Source organism: Centruroides vittatus, unplaced genomic scaffold (genome assembly GCF_030686945.1).
Source record: "Centruroides vittatus isolate TY-2023 unplaced genomic scaffold, ASM3068694v2 scaffold_1599, whole genome shotgun sequence".
Taxonomy (NCBI): Eukaryota; Metazoa; Arthropoda; class Arachnida; order Scorpiones; family Buthidae; genus Centruroides; species Centruroides vittatus.
In genome coordinates this window covers 104,748-132,500 of record NW_027122683.1, presented here as the reverse complement: position 1 = coordinate 132,500, position 27,753 = coordinate 104,748, and the positions used below count along the sequence as shown (strand labels likewise).

The window sequence follows — 27,753 nt, the reverse complement described above, 5'->3', positions numbered from 1 at the left end:
ATTAATTATATAAACGATGGTAATGCAGTTAAAGTGAATACCTCAACTTCATTACCAAACGAAAGTAAAAACCTTATGATTCATATGAAATTTTTACTTTTTTTATATAATATTATAGTTGAATGTTGAATTTACCGCTTTAGAAGCAGAGTCAGCTACGTCATCAATGAAAGCGGGTTACGGTTCTCCTCCAGGTATGGATGGCATTTCTGCGAAATTTTATAAATAATTGCCCTGAACTGTTTAATTATTCAGCTTCTTTGTTTAATAATATCTGCAAATCAAAAGACATTCCATTAGATTGGCGTGTAAGTAAAATTATTCCAACACACAAAAGAAATTCCAAAGGCCGCCACACACGTTCAGAAAATCCTTTGAGGATAAACTGTGCAGGCCTGGCCTTGAGGAAATACAGAATTTCCTGTCGCCCACACACGAGGAAGAAAATCTCTCAGTTCGGCAGTCGGCCATGGCATCTGATGATGACGTACTGGCTGTTCTTGGATGTTTATAATATTAAAACATGACAACTTAAAATAATATTTTTACAATAAGAAAAAGTAAAATAGAAAAATAGTTTAATATAATAATTATTTAAATTATATTTGTTACTTATTTATAAAATATCTATACAACGTATTGACTTTAATAATATCGGGAAACACGCGTCCGCCGTTCGACCAGCCGCTCCGCGACGAAAACAAGCTTAAGCATAGGCCTTTTTCGAAAGGCGCACACTCGGTAAGTATTCCTACAATTTTTTCTTTATAGCATAGTTTATATGGATTATTCCCAAAAAATTATACGTGTTTTGGAAATGTTTGAGTCAAATTAGTCTACAATCGATTAATTTTATGGGAGAAAACCTTTTAAACAGCCGTCTCCCTTAAGTGCACGAGTGCCAGGCTCGTGTAGTTGTAAAATCTAAGTGACTCGTACAACACAAAACGTAGCTACCGTTTTACACAGTTGTCTACTGTACTATAATAATGGTTATTTAGACCTACCTCTGAACTTCAACTTGCCTTACGTAGAAAAGTAAAGAATTCAAAATTCGCACTTGCAAGGAACTTCACACTGTTAAACACTAGGGGCGCCCCTAGCTACTATTTAAATTAACAATATAAATATTATTGTCACAGAATGACACTGCCGCTACTACATTTACAGACATCGGCAAAAACGTACACAAGGGCACCCCAGTTATGATTTTCAGCTTTTATTCAGTATAATGGAGTATATTATTATTTTTATTTTCAATAGGAATTTATTATTTATAAATGCCCACTAGGGGGCGTCCCGGGCGGCTAGCTTAACAATATTTCGCAGGATGTTAAGAATACATGTAATTAATATTATTCTTACCGCTATAAAAAAAAATAACTAAAAATAAGAAAAATAAGAACATATTATGAATTCTAAAATCTAAAGAAAATAACGATATAAAGAGCAATATGTTTTTATTTATTTGTTTATTATATACAGTTGTCCAACAGAAAAGTAAACTATGTTATTTACAAATCTTTTCAAAATACAGTAGACAGTTTGACCGGGCCTTAGACATTTGTCTCATTTGTCTATTCAATGATTTGGCCCTGCTCATTTGTAACTTTCGTTATTATTTACGACGGAAGAAAGCTGTTACAACAACCACAAAAGGACAAACCAGAAGAAATCTCCCTCAACGAAATTGAAGAAGAAAGTCAACCTCCAAAAGGTGCAGAACCCGACCCTTACTGAGAAGTGAAGCCCCGAGGCGACCCAGCCTAGCTAAGACAAAAGCCTATTGTTTAATCCTATTGAAGGTTTATTGACAAAAACCAAATAACCACATATGTTTTTAATCCTTTTTCGTATTCCCTACTTTAAATTTTTCTAATAAGAAATATTAGAATTTCGTATATTCGTAGAGTTATAATGAAATATATTCAAATGCCAGAATCACCTTTAGAATTTTTGAATAGCCTTTGGAAGAATTTTTATATTTTATTAGCTTAATAATTAAAAATAGATTTCCGAAAGAGAGTACGTCAACAATTTATGTATTAAACCTAATACCTCCGTTCTCGCACTTCTGCGGTTTCGGGGGGTAAGGCTATTTGAGAGGTTTTCTTCAATAAAATTAATCATTTCTAGATTAATTTGACTCAATCGTATCCAAAACACGTATAACTTGTTGAAAATTAGCGATATAAAATATGCTACAAGTAAAATATTGTCGGAATACTTACCGAATGTACTCGTTCGAACTCGCCATTGATTAAGCTTGTTTTCGTCGCGGAGCGGCACATCGAAAGGCGTACGAAGAGTGTCACGTGACGTGTGTCTGTGCTATTCTGTCACGTGACTACTTATCTCTGATGTGTTTCCTAATAACTTACTCTTTTTGCGAAGAATTCGCTGAACTTTAAAGACATCACGTGATAGATCATAATATACTATTGTATTATTATTGTAATTAGAAACGATTTATTATTATTATTATTGACTATATGAAACAACAAAGGTAAAACCGCTCGCTAACGACAATTCTATAATGACGTATATTATGATGATAAATATTAGTCAGATGCAACATAAGATGTTTAATGTCTTGTTGTAAATTGTTAGACTGAAGCAAAAGGTATCCAGCTAACAAAGTCTTAAACTTAATATTAACGAATAGATATAGCGATATCTAAATGTAATTTGACAAGCTGAATCGATTGGTATTTAAAAAAATTTCTTACGATCAACCGTTTAAAAGTTACGAACGATTTTTTATTCCCGGCTATTCGCTTCGTTTAAGAACAACTTTATTAAGAAACACGCAGGCACTCATCGTTATTAACAAAACGAATTACTTTAATTTACCATAATACTTTCCATCTACGAGGAAAAGCGACATTAAAAATACTAAAATGGTGTCGTTAGCCCGCGAACCCAGGACAAAAGTGTAAGGACAACTGACGCAGGGAAATTTTCCCTGACCGATGGGGAACATGTCGAGCGTGACGTCACTCCCACAGTTCCCTACACACACGTGTGAGCTATCAGAAATACTTAACACAAAAATATAATTATTATATATTATTTTAAAAAAAGTAAAAGTTTACTAACAAATTTGGTAATGATAAATGTCTAGCCTTACGTACTACAAATTTAGTTTTCCACATGTTACTTTGTAACAACATTAACGTCTTTAGCTCTTTATCCCCAGATATAGACTGTTCTGTACTAGTGCCTCTGTTTGTCGATCTTTAATGGACTGTATAAATATGAAAGAAAACACTTGCGGTTTGATAAAAGTTTAATGCGGTTTGCGGGTCGTTACACAAGAACAAGAAAAAAAAACAATATGGCTGACGCCCTTGGCCGTTACTTGGCCGTTACAAAAAACTCTCGTCTCCAAACGTTTTTTAATTATCATTTTTTCTTCTCACAAAAAATACGGTGGCGCTCGAGGCGGCAACATCCCGGCCCGCGTTGAAGTAATACTTCAATAAACAATGTTAAACATTAAATTTAAATTTAACAATTACAACAGAAATGACGCGTGTAGGTCACCAAGGAGAATCACATTTTCTTTCTAGATGGATGGTAACAGGCACAATTTTGTTATGCTTCTCTTAAAAACACCTTGAGGAGTTTTCACCAGAACAACTCTCACCTTCCCGTCGGGTCCTTTGATAACTTCCTGTACACGGCCCAGCGACCAACTTCCGGGTGGGAGGTTTTCATCTTTTAAGACGACCATTGAGTCTGGTGTTATATTGTCCTTCTCAAATTGCCACTTATGTCGGGCCTGTAGGTTGTTTAGGTAGTCCAATTTCCATTTACGCCATATAACTTGAACAAATTTAGTTAACATTTGCCATTGAGACAAATAGTTATCTGGTTTACTGGTGAGATCTGACTCCGGTAGTCTAGTCAGAGGTCTTCCGATAAGAAAGTGTCCTGGAGTTAGAACTTGGAAGTCGCTTGGATCAGAGGACATAGGAGTGAGCGGTCGGCTATTCAAAATTCCTTCTATCTGCGTGGTGATAGTTATAAACTGCTCTATAGTTAGATGCGAGTTACCTACGGTTCTTTTTAGGTGATGTTTAAAGGACTTCACTCCTGCTTCCCAAAGGCCACCGAAATTTGGTGATCTGGGCGGTATGAACTTCCAAGTGACCTCCTCGCTGGCGAGATAATCAGCTAAACTGTCAGGAGGTGTTTTTACGTAGTTATGTAGGCGTTTCAACTCCGCACTGGCACCCACAAAATTTGTGGCATTATCTGTCCAAATTGACGCACTTTTACCCCTTCTGCTAAAAAATCTTTTCAAGGTTGCTATCATTGCCTCGGTTGTTAGGTCGGTAACTACTTCAAGGTGAATTGCCCTAGTCACAAGGCAAACGAAGATTGCGACGTAGCACTTCTGATAGGTGCCCTTTCTTTGTCCCTTATATTTAATAAGAAAGGGACCACAAAAATCAATCCCTACATGTTTAAAGGGGGGACTTGGAGTCATTCGCTCCGAAGGAAGATTTCCTAGGATTTGTTCCATGACTTTGGGTTTATTTCTAAAGCAAACGAGGCACTCATGTACCACCCTTCTGGCCAGGTTTCTTCCACTTAAAGGCCAGAATTCTTGTCTGACGAGGTAAAGTAAAGTCTGTGCACCAACATGCAAATTTTTCAGATGATAATATCTCATAATCAAGTGGGTTAACTTGTGATTTTTAGGTAGCAGAATTGGAAACTTTTTATCAAATGATAAATTTGAATTGCTCAATCTACCGCCGACTCTCATTAGACCCTGTTTATCTAGAAAGGGATGTAATCTGCTTAATTGACCCTTCGTTAGATTCCTTCCCATTTGCAATGTTTTTATTTCCTCAGCAAAGGCCATTCCTTGTACTTTGCCGATCAAATAAATTTTGGACTCTTGGAGTTCTTTCCTTGATAAAGGGCCAAATCGACGAGTTACGTGTTTTATGTTATGTAGAAACCGGAAAATATAACTAAGTATGCGAATTAATTTGATGTAATTATTACTAAGTTCAAACAGGGTATTGTCAAGGTCAGAGCTTGACACTGACACCAAATTAACATGCGATTGTTTTTTAAGCTCAGATAGATATTTTTCATCGGAGGAAGTGTCGATGGCATATTCATCCTGACGTTGAACGGTTGGTGCTACTTGAGACTGCACTCCACTCCACCATAATTCCATGGATAGTAGATCTTGCGGATTTAAACCCCGAGAAACTACATCTGCAGGATTGGAGTGGGAAGTTATATGTTTCCAGTGGCAGCCTTCAGTAATAGATTGGATCTTTTCCACACGATTCGCAATAAAGGTCTTCAGGCGATATGCGGGAGTGTTGATCCAAGCGATGGCAATAGTTGAATCTGTGTGTAGGATCACTTCAGCTATATCCATTTGCAGACATGAGCGTACTTTTTTGACAAGTTGAGACAGTACTAGACAAGCTGATAGCTCTAATCGAGGGATTGTCATAACCTTAAGAGGAGCGACACGAGATTTACTAGCAATAAGTCGTGTCTTGCCAGTTCCATCTTCCTTTATGCAATGCATGTAAACTACTGCTCCATGAGCTGACTCCGAGGCATCTGCATATCCTAGCAAGACAGCCCTTTGAAGTGGATCTGTTAAAATATATCTAGTGATCTTAAGATCGTCCAGGGCTTTCAAGGACGACACAAAGTTCACCCAATCATAGTTAAGGTTTTCTGGTAGAGTATCCTCCCAGTCGAGCTTACTGAGCCACAGCTTTTGTAGAAAGATCTTTGCTCGAGTTATAACTGGTCCCAGAAGACCCAAGGGGTCATAAAGTCTGGCGATGACACTCAATACTTCTCGTTTTGTATAAAGCAATTTTTCTGGAATCGATACCCTGAATATGAACTGATCTTCAACCGGCTTCCAAATAATGCCTAAGGTTTTTACTGTTGGTTCCGCACTTGAGGAAAAGCAATGTTCCTTATTTTCTGGTGAACTACTGTTCATCAATTTCATTGAATTAGAGTTCCATTTGTGTAGTGTCATTCCACATGTGCTCAACATGTTGCACAACTGAGATTGTAGTTCGAGGGCAGCATCGAAATCTTGCTCACCTGACACAATGTCATCCATGTAGACATCTCGTAATATGGTTTTAGAGGCCAGAGGATATCTTGCTGCTTCATCGTAAGCCAACTGCTTAAGGGTTCTCACTGCCAGAAAGGGAGCACTGGCGGTTCCATAAGTCACAGTTTTCAGTCTGTAGGTGACTGGCATCTCTTCTTCCTCGTTCTTCCAAACAATTCTTAAGAGATCTCGTTGCGAGGGCTCAATTAGAATTTGACGAAACATTTTCTGGATATCTGCTGTAAAAGCGTACTTGTATTTTCGAAATCTTGTCATGATCTCGAAAACATCTTCCTTTACTTCACCTTTCAAGAGATGATCATTTAGACTCAGCCCAGAAGTTGTGGGAGCAGATGCGTTGAAGACTACCCTTAACCTTGTAGTGGTTTTGTCTGGTCTAAACACACCGTGATGCGGAAGGTAGTAACATATATTGTATGCTGTCTGATCAGCGGGAGGTTCCTGCACCCTTTCCATGTGGCCCAAGTCCAAATACTCCTTCATGAAGTTCTGATATAACTCCTTTAATTGTTTGTCCCTTGATAGTCTCTTCCACAATTGATTCAATCTCTTCAATGCTAACTTCCTTGACTCTCCCAAGTTTTGTATTTCCTTGGTTGCCATCTGCACAATGTATCTCCCATCTTCATTACGTCTGTGAGTTCTTTGATAATGATCTTCGCAATACTCTTCTTCTTTACTCATCAAACTTGGAGCCTCTGTAAGAGTTTCTATTTGCCAGAACCTTTGTAAACATTTATCGATTGATTCAGACTCTGATATTAGTCCACAATATTTATCTTGATCATTAGAGTCTGTGGACCCAGTAGCGATGTATCCAAAAACTGTGTTGCGAAATGTTAGGTTATTGTTGCACGATAGACGAATTTGATCGTTCTTGACTATTTCAAAAAATGCTTCAGCTCCAATAAGCATGTCAATCTTGCCTGGTGTAGCAAATCTTGGATCAGCTAACTGACGGGGTATTTCTGTTTTGCTGACGTGTAGAGAGGAAACCGGAAGTAAATCCGTGATCCTTGGCACCACTAAGAACTCTAGCGTCTTAGAAAAGGATCCATTACCGTTTATTATTGTAGCAGGCAGCTTAAACTTGACCGAGGTTTTATTTCCGCTTATACTAGAGACTGTGAGGTCGATTCTTTCTTGCGGTGTGCCCAGACGACTTGCGAAATCTCTAGTTACGATATTTGACATACTGCCCGAGTCCAATACTGCGCGCGCTTGAATGCTGGCTCCGGTAGTATGATTTAAAACCCAAACCATGGCTGTCGAGAGAATTACTGTCTTATTTCCCTTGTCAATACATGATAGTGAGTGAGGTATACTCTCACGAAACTCTATTGCGTCGGGATTAAGATCCTGCTTGGTTGAAATCGGTTTGCTGTCGATCACTGGTGCATTTGAACCAATTATAGCTTGTTTCTCTTGGTGCAGTAATGTATTATGTCGCTTTCGGCATATCTTACAGCAGCTTTTGGAGTTACAATGTGATAACTTATGCCGATCACTTAAGCAATTGAAGCAGAGGTTGTTTTTGGCCACAACATCGTTTCTTTGGGAGACTTCCAACTGTAGAAAAGAATCACAATTGTAAACAGGATGATTCTGCTTACATAAAATGCAACGAGACATAGAATTGTTACATTTCACAAATAAGTTTCTCGGTTTAACTCTATCTTGATTACACCTTGGCTTCACGAACGTGGCCTTATTAATATTTTCTAAAATCTGAGAACGCTTTTCCAAAAATGAAATCAAATTATCTAGCTTAGGAACGTCATTCGAACTAATACTGAACTCGTACTGTTTTAGAGTCTCCTTATCCAGTTTCTGAAGTACAATGTTTAGAATTAAGATATCGGAGAGCTCATTCCTTTCATATCCCAGGACCTTTAGAGCTCGCATATTCCGATTCACAAGATCAATTAAGTTCCTCAAACCCTTTGCTGACTCATAAGCTAGTTTTACAGAGTCCAGAATCGCATTAACATGGGTTTCTACTATTAATTTCTTGTTTTCGTACCTCTCTTGTAACGCTTGAAACAATGAAGCAAATGAATCATTTAACGTTTCTAAACTCTTAGCTTCCCCTATGAGAGCAGCTTTCAAATAATGTAGTTTCTGTTCAGCCGATAGTTGCTCGCTTGACGAAATGATATTATCAAATTGCATTTTAAAGTTACTCCATTCTTCATATCTTCCAGAGAATTTCGGTAGAGGAATCTTTGGTAATTTAATATTAGCGGAGTTATTTCGACCTACGGGGGCCTGACTCACCATAACGACGGACGAATCTGCTTCTAATCGTTTAATACGAGACTGGATCTTAAATTTACAACTTATAATTTTGTCCTCATATTCTTCACTATTGACTATCTCAGTGTCATAGTCAGTTGGGCTAGTAATGAGGCCCTCAATCTCCCCGTTTAACGTTCTCAACGACTCTTCCTTTCGACTAAACTGATCCAATATTTCTAGAAAGGTTTCTGTCTCTCTATCGTCGCTTTCAACTAGACTATCGACTTTACTAATTAATCTCGTCACACTAGCTCTTATCGAAGCGCGTTTTTTCCTTAATTTCTCGAGCTGATCCATTTTAAACTCTCTACCACGTGTAACGGACAAATAAATTCTTCCTACCTTGGATAGGCGACTTAATGAAGTTTGAACTCAATCTTATTTGCTTGCGAAATTGTCTCTTTTCTTCTCATCCGCCTCGACGGACCAGATGTTTGTCGATCTTTAATGGACTGTATAAATATGAAAGAAAACACTTGCGGTTTGATAAAAGTTTAATGCGGTTTGCGGGTCGTTACACAAGAACAAGAAAAAAAAACAATATGGCTGACGCCCCCTTGGCCGTTACAAAAAACTCTCGTCTCCAAACGTTTTTTAATTATCATTTTTTCTTCTTACAAAAAATACGGTGGCGCTCGAGGCGGCAACAGCCTCTATTCCTAAGTGATACTCTAACGAAGATAACCGTTTGTTAATACTTATTTTTGAATATAAGAACACTGCAACTTCATTACCCTAACCCCACGTGACTCTACAGCCGTTCAGCCGATTTTGGGTGCCAGTGACCTTATCTGATCCCTCACACGTAAAATTTTAAATCCTATCACAAACAACAAACTATTGTCAACTTACCTGCGATTTCTCCAACACCCAGAACAATTTACATCCGTAGATCCAATATTGTAACAGCGTCCAACAGACCATCCAACCGACTAGAACAAAGCAATTCTAACGGACACTCTTAACCCACCACGAACTTTGAACTGTTACCCTTGTATCCAGGTCAACGAGAACTTCAATCAAGCAATCAACTGACCGTTTCCAAGCAAAGACGTTTCTAAGACGTTTTTGACTTCTAACCTCAAGCAAAAAATATTGTCGCAAGTCCGACACGCGCCGGGATTTATTTGTATATGTTTATAGTAAGTTCTATATCCCTTTCCATGCTGGCGATCTACAGCAAATAATTGAGTGGAATTTGTCATGCGGCGCATTTTTTGCAGTTTTTGGATAATTTTTAAATCGCGATATTTCGCTTCAAAATCGCGCTATGTTTAATCTGTTTTTTGTGTTTGATTAAGAACATATCACAGTTTACGATTGTTTAATTTTTAGTTTAATAGAAATTTAAAATAATATTAAAATTTGAAGCTTACGAACAAAAGAAAAAAATAATTAATTTACAGAAAATCGCTAAATTTTGTACATTTGTTAGTTAGATACATCTGTCTTCTTTTAAATAAAAGAAACCGCAGCTCTCTAGCTAGAGCGGGGGAGAAGTTATTGCCGTTATTTACACTATGTGTCTAATTACTTGGCAGGGAGAGGGGTCGATTGTTATCGTAAAGCAACACGTTAAAGTTTATAATCATATATTTCTGATTAAAATAGTGAATATTCGACACTTTTTTATATTTTTTCAAGGATTTATACAATAATACACTAAAATAAGCGATTAGTTAAGTTTTCCTGCAATTACGCAATATCCGGAAGTAATGAGTTTTTCGGTAAATTTTTCAGATAGAAGCTTTTGATAAGAAATCTTCTTGTCTAAGTAAAGTCAAATAACATGAAAACTAGTAGAATTACGGCTCTAAAACGATGAACATAGCTATCTTTTAACGTTTGTTCACATTCTGACTTTAATCACGTGGATTGGTTCTTCGCGGGAAAATCCCGACCAAATGGTTTAAAAAAAAACTCTCATTCGTTGAAGTTGATTCAGTCATAATACAAAATTACCAATTAGAGCGTAATAGGCGTAGAAACAAAATTTTTAAAGCCAATTAACAGCAAGAAGATCTTCCATAGATTTACTATTGGGAGGTGGAGTTTCCTGGGAATATTTATTGCTAGATAGTTTTGAAAACATATTTACTAGCCGAAATACTGTAGAATTAGCTAATTTAATGTCTAAGTACATTAAATTAGTTAATTGATGCTAAAAAACGATTTAAAAAGCGGATTTATTGCGATTGTTTACATTTTACTTGGAAGGTTGAAGACGGGACTTTTCGCGGCAAATTTTTCTTTCACAAGTCTGTGATTAGTTAAAGTAATGTCAACAAAGACAGAAGATACCCAATAAAACTGTAGAAGGAGTTTCCCTTTGATTGTTTTCAGTCAACTGTGTAGTTAACTGGGAAGATTTGCTGTAGAATAATAGGGGTCCATTTTACCGAAATATTTATGGCCCAGGGGTGATCAGAAAACACTTTTTGGCTTAAACAAAGTCAATCGACCTACAGAAGAGCGAATCAAAGCTAAGATCGCTGGAAAATCGAATATAACGCAAAATAATCGAATTTTTTGATTAATTACGCCTAAAGGCGTATGCCGCATCACGAATTAACGGCAAGTCAAGTGACATACGCCTAAAGGCGTATAACCGCATGGAAACGGATATCGAAGTTTTTGTGTCGTGGACAAAACAATGTATCCAACAGTCCGTGAAATTCTTCCCGAGAGAGAGAGAGAGAGAGAGAGAGAGAGAGAGAAACAAAATGAGATCACCCTTCCGGCAGGATTATCATGTAATCATACCTCAACTCGAAAATTTAATTAACTTCTTTCTCTTATTTCGCTACGTCACTGCAGGGATCCGTGTCTCCAGAGCCGTAACTAGGGTATGGCCAACGTGGCCCTCGCCATAGGCGCCGATTTAATAAAGGCGCCAACGAGAAGGTTTCGGAATAATATGTATTCGAAATTAATAACACAAAAAAGTCTATATTAATATTTATATAGTATTTCTGATCTGTAATTTCTACAAACATATATTTCAAAAATAAACCACCATTTTTATTTTTATTTAATAACAAGGATTGAAAAGGCGCCATTTTTATTCTTTGCCATAGACGTCCAAAATCCTAGTTACGGCACTGCGTGTCTCAGACGCGATTTTTATAACTTTGTGCTAAAAATTAACGAAGGACGCGGAACATTAAATAGGTATGATAACGATTAATGTAAACTCTTCGTTTGCCTCCTCCGTGAATGCGGAAACTAAAGAAATGTCGATAGGTACGCGATGTTAGTTATTGTATCTAATTAATTGTTATCGAATAAATTTTGGTTTCATTGTTAAATGGTGTCATTTACTCCTGTATCGCCGACACCTTACCGACAACCCCTCTGCTCTCCTCCACTCGACCTGACAAAAAGAATCTTGACCCCGCGGGTTCCTAGAATGTAACCTGCCATTCTCTGACAAGTGGGCAGGCCCACCCAGCCTGTTTGCCGACAAAAAGAAGTAGGACGAGGTCGTTTTCCGGGCGGCTATCCACATAACAATCTTGACACTTTTTCAAGATAGATTTTTAGTAACTTAAAATATAATTTAACTTTTTTATCAATTGCAATGTGTAAGTTGTGGTGCTATTTGTTCGTAAATATGAAAACGTTGTTATAAAAATGTACAGAATGGCTGATAATTTGATTACAAGATTTCACTTTCGCGATTTATTTGGGCCAGGAAAATTTATCGTGGAAAAATAACATAAAATTTTTAGACTTAGTTTTTTCTAACCTATCAATAGCTGGCGGGAGTTTACCTTGTACAGAAACACCCTATAACACCTACGTAAAAAACAACATAATTATTTAACGGGCGAAAAAATTCACGTCCAGGGGAATTAAAACAACACGAGTAATTGTTAACAATATTTATTAATTCAAATTAGCTACAGATAAAGACATATTTTGAATTTATTTTATTACCTTAATATTAATGGGAGGAATAAGTTTGCATATCTCTAAGCATGGAATCATAATTAGATGTATACAGTGGTGATATTCGAAATATTTAACAAGGGGTTCGCTAGCAGAAAATTTTTCCCTGACTATCACTGACAAACGAAATGGAAGTTTTGAATAGAAATAAATATAATACCTTTTCTTGCAACCGTATATCTAACAATCAGTGGCGTACTTGGAACGTAACGTAACGAGCCATGGGTGAAGGGCAGGTAACGATAATATTTTAGGGCTGTCGACCTTTTTTTTTAGGCAGGGGTAATCTTTACCGCGAAATGGCGCTTCTGGAAATACACACGTGTCATCATCTCTCGAGATACATTATACTTTTTCTTTCGCTGTCCATAGCCCGACACGTGTTCGACAGCCATCTTGTATTATCTCGCGTGCGTGGCATTTTGGGATCTCTCTTATGACTGGATCTACTTTCAAGAACTCTCTTGAATCGATCGCGATTAAACCTCGATTGAAACGGTCGAGAGAGATCGCATCAAGACATACTCCCTGACAGGGCCGGATTTACCAATCCAGGGGCCCTGGGCACAAATTCGGTGTTGGTCCCCCCTTTAAGAGTAAGCAAATTTGATGATTTAGAAAATTTACACAAAATACTGTACTTTCAATTGGATTTGAACTAGGAAGTTGTAAATTTCATTTAAAAATAAGGTTATTGTAAACATACATATATTTTATTGTGTAAAACTAATTATTTAAATTTAACTGAAAAATACCTATGTGAAATTTTTTTCCGAAATTTTCCGATGTTTTTCTTGGGTTTTTTCCCGGGTTTGGTTTTCTCTGCTTGTTGCCCTCATGATCAGGCCACGCTAGGCTGTCGCGGTAATAGAAAAAAAATTATGTTTAAACATAATTTTTTTTAGTTTTGTGGGGGCCCTTATTTTGCGGGGGCCCTGGGCACAGGCCCCAAATGCCCTTATGTAAATCCGGCCCTGCTCCCTGACCTTGCTCACAATCTAGATTGAAATGCTCGGTACGAACTGGGTATAAGGCTCTAGTTTAGTATAGTATTACAGAGTATAATACGCATATTTTAATATATTAAAAAAAAAAAAAACAAATTCACTGAGAAATGTTTAACAAGGTTCGGAAAACTGAAAATTTTAACAACGGGTTCGGCCGAACCTGTGCGAACCCGCCGAATATCACCATTGGGTGTATATCCTGACAAAGATAGTAATAATGAGTCTTCGTATGGTAATCAGTCAGGACAGAACGTTGTTTAGTCTTCGTTAACTTTAATTTTTCAAAATCTTGGATTCTTACTTTAAAATCTTCAATTACTTTTTGGATTTCAGCCACGTATTTACTGATCTTTACCCCCGCTTTAAACTGCTGCTGTAGTTGCAGTGTTCCTCTAAGCGAGTCTTTATCTCTAGAATTTTTCGGTTAAAGAGTCGATCCACATTTATTCTTTACGGTCTTTCACGAATTAGCAAAAGTTTTAAAATTAATGTGTTGCACTACTTTTAATTTAATTATTATAAATACAGTGGTGCCTCGTATAACGTACGCCTCGAATAACGGACGCTGCGAACAACGGACTTTCCGGCATAATTGATGACTGCTTCATGGGTGCGTTCTTTAATAGCGCTCGCTCTGCGTCTCCGCTACTACGGGAGTGCGCTGCTGTTTGTAGGCATTTAGGAACGACGGTGAAAGAAAGAAAGATGGCGGCGTCCGCACTATCGATAGTATCGTGATGGAGGAATCGATGATTCTAAAATATGAGCTTTTAAAGGAAAAAGAAGGGCCCCAATTGTAAAACTTACCCATAAAATAGATTATTTGTTGAAAACGCATTCAAAATAGCCACGAAAAGAATTAGAATGCGGGCTACCATTCGAGAAAAATTCGTAAAGACACATCACCGTGTGTACTAACTTGCGCTTTCACAATTTCTAAACTTTCATTCATAAAACCACATAATGGACCCGGAAACGAAACTATCTGAGCCATGGAGGACGCCATGTTGCTTTCCACAATAAACTACTGCTACGAGCGGCCGTTTTTGCCGTTCGACAGCGCTCACTCCCACCGGAATTTAGGAACGCGTTCCGCAGGAATTTTTAAACGGATGTCGCTCGCGAAGAGTTACGCGGAGGAATAAAAGAACGCACCCCATATTCATTTTTTTATGATACAGTACGGTTATTTTATGATGCGGAACGAATTAGATGCTTTAACATGTATTTCTATGGGAAAATGCGTTTCGTATAACGGAGTTTCACTTAACGGACGTGCACCTGGAACAAATTAAGTACGTTATATGAGGCACCACTGTATAACCTTCTTCTGCATTTTTAATATATCTCAGCCAGTATAAATGTTAAGAAAGCAACGTTTTATTTAAATATAAGGGTGTACTATAGATTACTCCCTATGGAAATTCAGGACTTTGATTATATATTTGAACTCAGGGGACCGAAACGAGTTCAACGGTACTCTATTTTTGGACCGGAGACGAAAAATAAAAAAAGTTATCATACTTTTTCACTTACCATACTTTTTTAATGCTCTCATGCAGACGGCACCGTAGTTGCTAGTATTGCCATCTTGCGGTAAAGTCGGCAAACCATGACGTCGGACTACGGTCATTTTCCGGAGGGTAAACACGCGATACGAGAGCGGAGAGAGCGACGCGATTTTCGATCATCGCGCGATCGCGAACATGGCGGCCATTCCCACTGTTCGTGCTCCCGACTGACCTCTCGTATGGGAGCCACCACACGCCGCCATGTGCTAAACTAGTGATCGATTCACGGTAGTTCTTGAACAAAGTAAAAAAAGGGGGGAAACGTCTACTAAAGGCAATTTTAACGGCAAGCACGCGACTCCCGATCGCGATAGCGAGGCCACTTAGCGAGAGAGCGACGCGACTCCCTATCATCGCGCGATCGCCGGGAAAAAGTATGATAACTTTCTTATTTTTCGTCTCCGGTCCAAAAATAGGGTACCGTTGAACTCGTTTCGGTCCCCTGAGTTCAAATATATAATCAAAGTCCTGAAATTCCATAGGGAGTAATCTATAGTACACCCAAATATGAATACCGTCTCGTAAAGATCAATTGGCAAGAATTAGTCTGAATCGTTTCATTATATAAACGTCTACCAGGACATATCATATTATTACTGTTTATTGTGCTGGAGTTCGGTTTTTGCCAATTGAGAAAACTTATTTAGAAAAAACAATCTGTATTGTTTACCTTGTATTTCACTAGTGAACAATAAAGATTGCTTTTTCTGAATAAGTTTGATTTGTGATTTTAGTTTATGAATAAGTTTGTGATTTGAAACCATTTGATCACCTAACGAAACAGACTTCAGATTAAAAACATATTAGTCCGTTCTGTACTGCTAATGATAAGTTGTATGATTAAACCCCAAGCAGCCAAAACTCCTTTGGAAACAGTAGGGAAAAATTTTCAGGTTGCCATGATGAATTCCCTGGCATACTATTTACAGCAATCACTTGCAAGCTATTTCTAGTATAGTTGATCCGCGATTCGAAATGCTGCATTTTCATTCGCCAATAGCATGTTCACGGGTAACGTCTCATATCAATCAGGCACTAAAAAAACATTGCGAGAACAAGTAATGAAGGGAATGAGCATCAGCAAAAAGATAGGGTAGTACAGACTGCTAACAGTGACAATATCTTAAGTTTTCACACCCGTTTAGCTGCAAAATACAGGCAGCGAAGCACAGAAAAACTCTGGTAGCTTGGTTGCAGAGTTAAAACATTACCTAAATCAAAATTTCATAGACTGCCCCTTAAAAGAATGGGAACATTAGTCTGCCGTATTCCCAAACACGAAAATGCTAGCAGACCAGTATTACCGTATCTCAGGAAGCTCTGATCTGACAGAAAGATTGTTTTCGAAAGTGGTTCTCATTATGACGTCGAGACGAAACAGGCTGGCTAGTTCCATCCTTGCAAAGCGAACGACTTATAATATTGTTGTGTTGGTTCCCACGTTGTTAAACGTAAAAGTGGGGGTAGGTTTACATCGAACAAGGATTTAACTTAAGTACTCGTATAAAATTCTTTTTCCTGTTATGATTTTTTAACCTGCAAGGTGGAATTTTAACCCCAGTAGTCAAAATTTCCAGCTTAGTCCGATTTTTTCCGATATTTTGTGATGATATCAGATAATATCGTTATCGGCTTTGTGGATTATCGAAATTTACAAAACTCTTTCCATTATTAGCCATTACTACGAAAACCTCTGTCTATCGGAAGAAATTAATTTAAGAAATAATAAAAAAAATTATTCGTCGGTAATAGTAGTTTTGCTTGGAATATCCTTGAATATATTCTAAAAATTAAATACTAATTAAAAAATATTACATGCGCTATATATAGAAGTTTCTTTTTATTTATAAATTTAGTCGTTCGCAAATTTACCTGTTTATACTACACCGAATTTACTCTTAAATCCTGCTGCGAGTTGCGTAACTTTCCCAGCATAATCGTTAAAAATGGAATGAGTGCGCATCTGTTGTTACATTACATTTTTTAGGGACATTTACAATTTCTTAAAATTATAAATGTTACTAGTGAGTAAAACATTGCTAAAAATGCTAATAAAATCAAACCCTATTTGAAATACGATACAGAACCCACTTTATCTCCCCATCTTTTTGGCCTTTAACCATCAAAATTTAGCAGAATTAATTCCCCTAATACACACAGCGCCCCGCGAAATTTCAGAAATTGTCGACAAAACGTAGAGTTATTAAGCTTCAAAGTGAATGAAAAAATCATGCCTACCCACCACACACAAACGCCGGCTTTTATACTATTAAGAGCAGTTTGTGCAGTTCAATTTCTTATCAAAATTTTAATCCTACCTTGTAAAACAATGCTTTAACACATCTTCGTACTATCGGTTGTGTAAAATAATTTCTGCCTGTGTGACACGTATTTTACTCATTTGTCTGTTGAATCGTTCATACAGTCCACAATTCTCCAACGACTTCATATCTGGAAGTCGGAAAGTGATTATTTATTTCCTGGAAATGATTTGTGTGTGGGCGACTAATCACTATTTTTGACACTTAGATATGTGTGAGGTTATTCGCATCTCGCGCCATTCTTTTCTTTTGTAACGATCCGCAGACGTAGCAATGGCATATTACGTTTTTCATTTGTTAAAAATAAAAGGCAAAAGGAGTACGCGCTACCCCCCGGGCCACATGCGAGGTGTCGACGGTCTTGTCTGTATATAATATAACAGGAAACTAAGAGTTTCCTTGCATACAAAGTTTTAGATTCATGCAACAATCTCTAAAAATTCTATTCAACTTTATTAATAAGTGCAGAAATACAAAACTGTAGTTTTTAACACAAAGCAATTGTTATAAGATACAGCAGTTTATTAATAGTTAACATAAAACAAGGCCTTCTTGAGTTTAAATTATCTGGAATTGACCGAAATTAATACTTTATTGAAAACCATAAGCATAAGAATATCAATTTTGATTAAAAAGTTGCAAGTGTATCTCTTTATATTTTATAAGTTTTTCGCGTGTTTGTATGTAGAAAATATTTATAGTTTTATTTGATATTAAAAATATCTAATAATGTAAAATTAATAAGATAATTTTGTATTTAATCCACAAAGAAAGATGATGCGTAATAATGATAAATGTATGCTGTGTTCACTATTGAAATTTTATTTTAGATATTCATTCTTATTTCCAATTTATTGAACGCATAATTTTAATTATAATGCAATTATGCCTAGTTCTTACAGTTCGATTCGTGTATGCTTAGTACTTTATGTGTTCTGGTTTATTTAAGATCATTTAACGTGACTACTTCGTCAACCAGTTATATTAAACGTCCATTTCTGCTGAGAACTGTCTCCTAAATACTCCGATGCTGCACATTTGTCATTATGATTGTCCAATTTATTTTCTTCCCTTTCTACAATAAAGAATATGTAATTCTGGATTGTCTTCGTTTTAATCAATATTCACGTTTCACAGCAACATGTGACTCAATCGCACATAAAATGTCAACTTTTAATGAAGTAGTGATTAAATGTCATACAATTTGTTTTCAATTGTCGCTGTTACGCTGTACTTATTAAATGTTTTATTTTCCGATCTCATTAATTCTTATTAATTAGATAGAGTCGATTGGAGTTTAATCGTACCATGTAACTTACATGTGCAGTACTGTGAGATAATGATGCTGACAAATATAAATAACCGAAATCCTGTACTAGTCACTAGCGTAAGTATTTTCATATTCACACTGCACTTGTAATGTGCAAATAATAACTAAATATAACTTTCGTTTAAATTATCAATACGATACTTTATTCTCGAAGTAATTCTTCAGTAACCGAATATCACTAGCAGTTTGTTATATTCTACTCAATACCTGCCATCTCCTATCAAGCAACTAACCGATTAATGTTGAAAGTAAAAGGTATCTACATCACCAATCTATATATAAATTTAATTTAGTAAAAGATTGCTGACTTTTATGTCGTCACACAATAAATTTTCTCATGAATTATGCTTTTAAAATGAATATCTATTGAAAACATTTTATTGGCGTAAAAGACAATTATATGGTGCAACTTGTATATCTTATTACGGTTACTATACTACACACAAATGCATTAAAAAGACGATTTCGTGTTATTATTTTCCAATATGTGCAGTTATTAATTGGGAAATAACTTGATATAAGGCTGCATACTTTCAAACAGATCGTTGTTTAGAAGTAAACAATTGTTTTCGGTGTCATCTTCTGCAGTAAATTTCAATCTAAACAACTCGTAAGTTAATTGATTTACATCATCAATCAATATTTCTGCAGGATTTTCGACACAATTGAAAGCTTCAAGCAAATATGCAGGAAATGTATTTAGTCGACTTCCCTGTTCAATCTGATCAATAACAAAAGGCACGCGAACTATTCCACAGAAATATATTTTGAATTTGTCCCACGTGTTTTTAAACAATATATCTCGAATTGTCTCCATATTTTTCCAATAACTTTCCATTGCTCTGGTATCTTTCGGTCGAAGAAACTCTTCTTTTATTTTCATAAATATAAATATTTCCACTTGACAAGAATGCGAAACTCTATTGTGAAGTTTATTCAGGTTTTCAAACGTAACGTCAGGGTTGGGACGCTCGCAGATGTCAACAATGAGATATATTCGTGAAAAATCTGAGGGAATCCTGCAGTCAGAATAGGTGAAAGGTGAATTGTAAAGGTTTTCGTACTTTTTAATTGTGTTCGAAAATATTTTCTTGTCTTCTTCATTGACGATTTCGTTGTATATCATTATCGAAAGGTCCAACGAAAAGACAATATTTTTCAAATTATTGAAGCAAATTTCTGGAATTTTTTCGTCTCTAAATAAACCGAAGTAAAATATAATAAAATTGTGATCAGTTGTGAACTCTGTAACAGGTGGTACAGTAAAATCGCTAATGACATTCAGGAAAGGTACTTGAGGGTTCTTATACAAATACAGGGCAACGAGAAATTCTTTGATGGTCTCGTGCACGCAATCAAAGGAATCATCATCGTCAATGTCAAAGCATTGAACAAAAAAATCCAAATTATATCCATAATAACCTATTTTGTAAAATGTAAGTTTTTGTTTCTTATCGAAGGGATAGAATTCCCCATTATTATTGGGATTTTTCTCGTAAATGCACTTCCCTATACTTACTAAAGTTTTTTCGAAAGAAAAATACTTTCCTCTTTGCCTGTCGTATTCTCTCGGAAGTTTGCTACTTAATCTGCTTGTAATCAATTGCATTATATAAATATACAAATCTGTCTTTCTTTGTATGTTTTCTAATCGATTACTCCTGTGCATACAACAAAGCATATGCAAGAATAACGGACATTTAGACAAAGATAAATAAAATTCGTTATGTGATATTTTAATCAGTGTTTGTGTTTTATCAACAGCTTGTTTGAACACCAACTTCGCGTATTTTTCCTGCTGTTCGGGTGAAAATCCTTTAAGATGAAATCGAAAATTCACGTATTCTCTTATTTCTTCTGCACGGTGAGGACGACTCGTTACAATAATGGTCAATTTTCGAAAAATACCAATAGAATCTTTTAAGAAGTTTTTGCATCTCCAATTATAGATGTCATCTTCATCGTATCCATCTAAAATAATTAATAGATTTTAATTTGCATTCCGTATTTTATTTTTTATTTCTGGTTGTGAAGTTCCAAAAATAACTGTTAGAACTTCATTCTCCAGTTTATCTACATCGGAAAGTTCCCCTAACGTTAAGACTGTAACAAAGTCAAAATGACTTAAGTAATTATTTGAGGGATTACCGACAGCTCAATCGTAGGCAATCTTCTTGCACAATGTAGTTTTGCCATAACCGGGATCGCCGCATACAAGAATTCTCGTATATCCATCATCGACTTCCCTAAATATATCCCTGATATCAAGAATATCACCAATTGGACTACCAAAATTATCTGTTTCTTGCAGTTTTAAGTTAACGTAATAATCGTTCAGAGGAAAATCTCTTCTCTTGTGATCCCATAATAAAGACCTCATAAAACTGTTTTCTGTTTGATAAAATTTCTTCACTCGTTCTTTATTTTTTTGAAATGTTTCTGAAAATATTCTCAATTATTAGATAAAAAATTACTTGTTTAAATTATTTTATATATTACTATAAAATGTAGCAAAAATATAGGCTATAACATATATACAGTAAAACCTGTACATTTCGAATTTGAAGGTCTTAAAAATGGCCAGTTTGATTTATGAAGAGGATTTCGATAAACCTGGAGTTTTATGTAAAATTCAGACTGAATGTACAGAGCAGTAAAATGAGGAATTTAATTCATGATTTTAGTCTAGAGGCCTTAATAATGATTTAGATAAGTAATTCATTAGATAAATCATCAACAGGGAAATTTACATGATTAGAAATAGATCTTTATTGATGTAAATTTTCTCGTCAGTCTATATATGCAATGTTCAAAATGGCTGCCGGGAACGAAGAACTCGGCTCTAACCGAAATATGAGTTATTATTAAAATGCTGAATTTAGTTTTTTGATAAATCAGCAATATACATGTGTGGCTCGCTTATGCAACTGTATCGATTTTATATTAAACAATAAGCCAAAAGGATTGGCAAATCTTGACAGGTTTATGACACCTGCCAAGCTTTACATAACTAGGGACTTGATATCACAGGTTTTACTGTTTATTATCTACTATGTAGAATGAATCATACCTAATACATCTGTATCGATTATCTGATTGTGTGCACCAATGTTTTTGTTAGAAGATCCATAAACTTGTAACATAGCGGAATTTATTTGAACTGAAACTATAGTACATTACAGTTAGTGTAACTTTGATTGTTCAAGATCTCAAACAGGTGTTGAAGAATACGATAGAGAAGCTTACCACTTTCAGCAGTAGTCTAAAGCGCATGTTTTTGCAGATTTTTCAGAAACTTGTAAACTTTGTGTCTGCTTTAGTTCAGTGTCTTGCTGAAATCAATCTGAAATAAATGAATAAATACAATTTAGAGAATTCATAAAATTTGAATTTCTTTTCGTTCTCTAGTCGACAGACATAACTACTTATTTCTATTCAAATTAATTAATATTTAGTATTTAATTATAGCCTTTACATAGCCCAGCAATTTGGCACACCGTTTGGTTTGTTTGTCAGACAAATTATCTGTAATTTTTTTTGTTTTCTGCAAATGGAATTTCCATTTCAGGTTGGTCCATTCCGCGCTAGAAGAAAAAATGAAGACGATTCGCGCTCCTTAACAATGTTTATTGTATTCTTTTCGTTAAATAAACGGTATACATAAAATATTTGAGTACTTTATTCGGCGTGGAAAGCAACATCGCATTAATTTATATGAAAAAAATTAATTCGCCTACAGAGTGTTCCGAAATACAAATAAGATTCTAGAACGATTTATGCTCGTTAAGCGAGGTTCCTCTGTATTTACGTTATAATTGTACTTATGTTTTAAAAGTACATATTAAGTGGCCATATTGTGGGAACGCCGGGGGGGGGGAAAGACGAAGTCGTACTTCCTTTTTGTCGGCGAACAGGTCGGCAAGACCCACCCCACTGTCAAGGATGGCTAAATTTATCGGGATATCCCGTTTTATCGGGATCGGTAATTTAATTGTCAGGTCGAGTGGAGGAAGCGTGGGGTCGTCGATAAGAAAAACGGCAATATCCGTAGTAGCAGGACAACACAGATAAGATTTATTAGAACAGAGAATCGAGTACATCGAAGCGACGCATTCCGTCCCTAATCGCGGGAGAGAGAGAGCTCACAATTGTTAGGGGATTCATACCTCTCGGTTATCGCTTATGATCGAGAAGGTTCTTCGGGTCGGCTGAAGGCTCTTCTAGCGTCTTCCCTGGCGGTAAGCGGCAGGATCGGCTTCGAGGCGGAGGCTCCGGCGTCTGGAATGTCCTTCGTATAGGATTCGGGTCAGCAAGTCGTTCCCCTTCTTCCGACCTTTTTCTTAGATCTCTTCCCCCTTTATATACCCCCGGTCCTTTCCGTAACGATCACCAATCGCGATGGAGGGTGGTGACTTGAGTTCCATGACTCAGGTGAGATCCGGAGAAAGAGGGAAGCGGTTTTGACGGCGGAAGACTGTACATCCTTCGAAGCTTGATCGTTATCGCGAATCTCGATCGTTATCTCCCGAGGGGATTTTAAATAATGAAAATTTAAACTCGGACCGGCTCAATTCGGTCCTCACAATATTTAGGCCTATATATTCACCTACTGGAAAGTCGAAACGAACTGAATGGTAAGCAAAAACTTTAAATATTGCTGCAGCGGTAACGAATTTACGAAAAAATGGAATGTAAAGTAGATAGGAAATGTCAAAGAGATGTCGTAAAACAACACGATTGGACGAATTTGAATTGATGGCGCATACAACTACCGAAACTATTGTATTAATTATCTATGTTTGCTTTCTGAAGTGATTCACTACCCACCTTTACTGATTTTCCGGTAAAAACATCACCCCGAAAGATTTTTAGGTTTTTGCACTCGGGAGACCTTTAAACGTCCAGTAATAAAACATAAATAATTAAATAAATAATACTTGGGGTATTTCTGTATGTATGAATGTGTGTAGTGGGCACGATTTTGTTTGTTCACCTACAAGCTTAATAACTGCTGTGTTTTTTCTAGAGAATAAAATTGTGCAGGTAGGTTTGTGTATTGATGCTATTGGTTTTGGTGGTTATAAGTCGAGGAGGTCACCTGTCGTGTCCCAATTGGGTCTGACATTGATAAAGTTTTTACTCGTTATTAGCATTTGCAATGTTTATAAAAAATTTTTTATGCCCTTAAAATTAAGCTTTTTGCCATTTAATAATACTTATCAATTTAAAAGTTTTTAATAAATGTCATAACAGATGGTGTAATGCATAACTGTCTCCTATCCATTTGAAATTACAATTACCTCACAATTACAAAGATTGAAGACAACAGTTGACAGAAAACGAAAAATGAATAATTAAATGTATTTAATTGTATGCATTTAAACAATTAAATGAAATGTTGTTACTTAACCAAATCAAGCTGTTAATAATTTAAATAAACATAAATTGTTCATTTAACTTATTTACAGTAAATAAAAAGTGTGATTTCGTTAACGCGATGACACAATTAATTACAATTAGAAATTACACGTGGATGAAAGGTTTAAAGATAACAATAGGCGGTAGTTAAGTAGGTATAATGGCATAATATAAAATATCAAGTTAGCTGCTTAGACGTTGCTGATTTACATTTGTGATTACTGATTAGAAGCTTGCAATCAGCAATTAGCAATTACAGTACAGTATTTATTTGTAGACATTACGTGGTTCTTAATTTTTGTTTCAAAAAACTCGTTGCAAACTAGTGCTTTTCGGCTGCCGTTTCGCAAAATTCTATTTGATTGTATTGTAACTGGTGCAGTTACGGGTGACGTTTAAATAGTAATGCATAGTTATTGTACGTACGTTTTTACTCACAGTGACTTTACATAAGCTTTTGTGAGAATCCAAATTCATTGATAAAACAAAAATAAAATTTTATATTGTTACTAAGGCATATTATTTTATTATTTTCTTTGTTCTTGATACAAATTTTGGGATTTTTCCACCGGAGGATGTCTATATTTCCTTTCCCACCGTTTGTTTCCTCTCCCCGCGAAACTCGAATCTGAGTCAGAAGGGAACTAAAGACAAAATTCGCCAATTGGCGAGAAAACTAATATGACCAGATGAAATAAAAAGAGGGGGCGACGGGACAGAGGGGTCGTTCGTTGTCTGTTGTTCCAGCCGTAGGCCGAACCCGAAACCTTCCGCATTTTCAGGACGTCCAGCATCCGCCGACAAGCCTGTCTTCGGCGCTGTCAGCCATTCCTCGAAGGACCCATCGACGACCAATTGCCGAGGCATGACGACCCATAATTTTATAAGCTCTCTCTCGGTTAGTAATCCCCCTTGTACTATTACATACGGCCAATTTCGATGTTAGAGTTTGTATTCGTCTTCTCTTGTTTGTTAATAAACTTTGTTAGATGTTTAACTGGTGTCATTGATTCGAATACCGCCTGCGTCTTATCGCCGAACCCATCCTCCTCCTCCACTCGACCTGACAATTAATTGTTTAATCCCGACACTTCGGGATATCCGACAAAAATAGCCATCCGACAGTGGGCAGGTCCTGCCGACCTGTTAGCCAGAAAAAAGCGGTACGACTTCGTTCTACCTCTCGGTACCCAAACTTTTATTGTACCATATAATTAACGTTGGCGAATTAGATATGATTTATGGAAACTACAAAGGTGCACCGTTGGTGAGTTGTCTTATGTCTATAACACTACGCACAGTTCTCCAGAATATTCCTTTTGTCTAGCGCAGTGATTTTTAAGCTTGGTAACTCCCATTGGACAGAGTACGCATACAGAAACGAGTCACGTAACTTCCAAAATGTCTGTCAGTCACGCGACTAAATAAATCTATTCAGCTTCAGCTGTATTATAAAAGTAACGTGAATACAGGAATGAAGTCGTCTTTCTTATCACTCTTCTAAAGTAATTAAAACAATACATTTTAATACTGACGTCTGAGTTTGTATCAAATTTAATGCTTAATCTTTAAAATTAAATATCCAAGTCTCGCGACATACAGATTAAAACACGTTTGATGGATATTCATTGACGTAAATAAATGTATGCTGTAATTTTAATAGGCAGTTTACGAAGTGACGATACGTCATGCACGCGTATTAATAAACAATTCATGTATTTAAAGCATATCAACGTTTGCAATAAACAACGCAGCAACAAGTTGCCTAACATTCCCAGCAAAATAATCGAAATTTGTGCGTGGCGCTATCTGTTGTGGCATTCTTTAAATACACTTATATTATTAAGTATTATTAAATGGCAAAAGACTTAATTTTCAGGGTAGAGATTTGTTTTATAAAAAACTGTGAATCCCTATAACGAGTAAAATCTTCATCAAGGTCGGAGCGATCCGAGACTCGACACGCGACATCGTCGGTCTATTCGCTTGTGCCAACGATAGATCTGACACTTAGCGGTATTAGCGCAAACTACATAATGGCGGCTGTTATGGGTATAAAGTAGTTTGTTAGAATAGAAAGTGTTCACCCTGTCTAATATAGACCATCGTCAGGTTTAATATTATAAATGTGCTAAAATGGAACTACCGTTTTCGAATATTTTACATATTTAAAATTCAAAAAAATAATTTAACTTTAAATAAATTGAAAGAAGTGTGTATATTAAATAAATAAATAAACAAATAAAACAGAAAACAAAGCTAAGTAGAAAGAAATGATTTAAGGGTTTTAAAATGAGAAGAAGTTTTTAAGAGAGTTTAAAGTTTTTAACCGAGAACGTCACATCCCTTTTTCTCAGGGTTTTTATAACTTTCTTTTGAGTCCCAGATCGAACATTCCGATAGGTCGATGTCGATTTGCCTCCGCTCTCTAATTGGTCCCCCCCCTCGTTACGCATTGTAACGAGATCGGAACCCCGGTCGTCGGATGAGTCAACATCGACTGACAATTCGATTCCTACCGAAGATGTTCGATCTAAGTACTCAAATTCATCTATTGTTTCAACCTGAGAAGAATAACTTTCTCAGAAATTTCTACAGACATGTCCTTTTATGGACATGTAATATTCACTTTTCGTTTAACTATTTTTTTTCTTGTCTGACGGTTTCTTTTTACAACGTTAATTTATAATAACAACAATTATTATTATTTGCTTCTATACAAAAATTACAAAAAAATTTTCTTATTTGCACAAATAGTAGGCCCACTTCCGAAGCTTCACAGATAAATGTATGCTGTAATTTTAATAAGGCAGTTTACCAAGTGACGATATGTCATGTACGCGTATCAATAAACAATTCATGTAATTAAAACATATTAACGTTTGTAATAAGCAATGCAGCAAAAAGTTGCCTAACATTCCCAGCAAAATAATGGAAATTTGTGCGTGGCCCCATCTGTTATTAGATTTTTTAGAACTTTTGTATTATTAAGTATTATTAAATAGCAAAAGGCTTCATTTTCAGGGTAGGGATTTGTTTTATAAAAAACTGTAAATCTTTATGACGAGTAAAATCTTCATCGAGACACGACACGCGACGTCGTCGATCTATAACCACCAAAATCCAATAGCATCAATACAGAAATTTACTTACAAAATCTCCATATCTAGAAAAGAGACAGCGGTTATTAAGTTTAAAGGTGAACAAACAAAATCGTGCCAACCCAACACACATCCACACATACAGAAACACCCCCAAGTTTTATTTATTTATGTTTCATTTCTCAACGTGTCAAGGTCTCCCGAGTCGAAAAATGTAAAATTGTCTCGGGGGTAATTTTTTTTCCTGAAATTCAGTAAAAGTAAGAAAATCATGTGCAAGTGATTCAGTTTAGAAACCAAACACGTGTAATTAATACTGTACACTAGATTCGGTGGTTATACCTAAATACCGTAAGGCATTATTAACTGTACCAAGAAAATTACGAATTACACGAAAATATAGTTAATACGAAGAAAAAATAATTCAATTTAGATGTTTTATAATATATCAATATTATGCTTGCAAAAATAAAGTATTTTTCGTGATACGTCACAAAACCGTTGTTTTTTCTACATAACGGTTAAAAAAAAGGGATACTTGGACGGCATAGTCGGTAATTCATTCTATTTTAATTTCTCTTCAGGTAAGAAATAGAATGAATTACCGACTATGCCGT

The 27,753-nt window shown here is 36.1% G+C and overlaps 1 protein-coding gene across 1 annotated transcript; it reads right to left on the bottom strand.

Moving 5' to 3' along the window:
• Positions 1-3,568: 3,568 nt before the first annotated feature.
• LOC136987399 (uncharacterized) lies at positions 3,569-8,734 on the bottom strand. The gene has a single exon (XM_067285136.1). It carries the CDS (start codon positions 8,732-8,734, stop codon positions 3,569-3,571), a length of 5,166 nt encoding a protein of 1,721 aa, XP_067141237.1.
• Between the last annotated feature and the right edge of the window lie 19,019 nt (positions 8,735-27,753).

Coding starts and splice junctions, on each gene's coding strand:
- LOC136987399 (XM_067285136.1), bottom strand. CDS start 8,734: ATGGATCAGCTCGAGAAATTAAGGAAAAAACGCGCTTCGATAAGAGCT.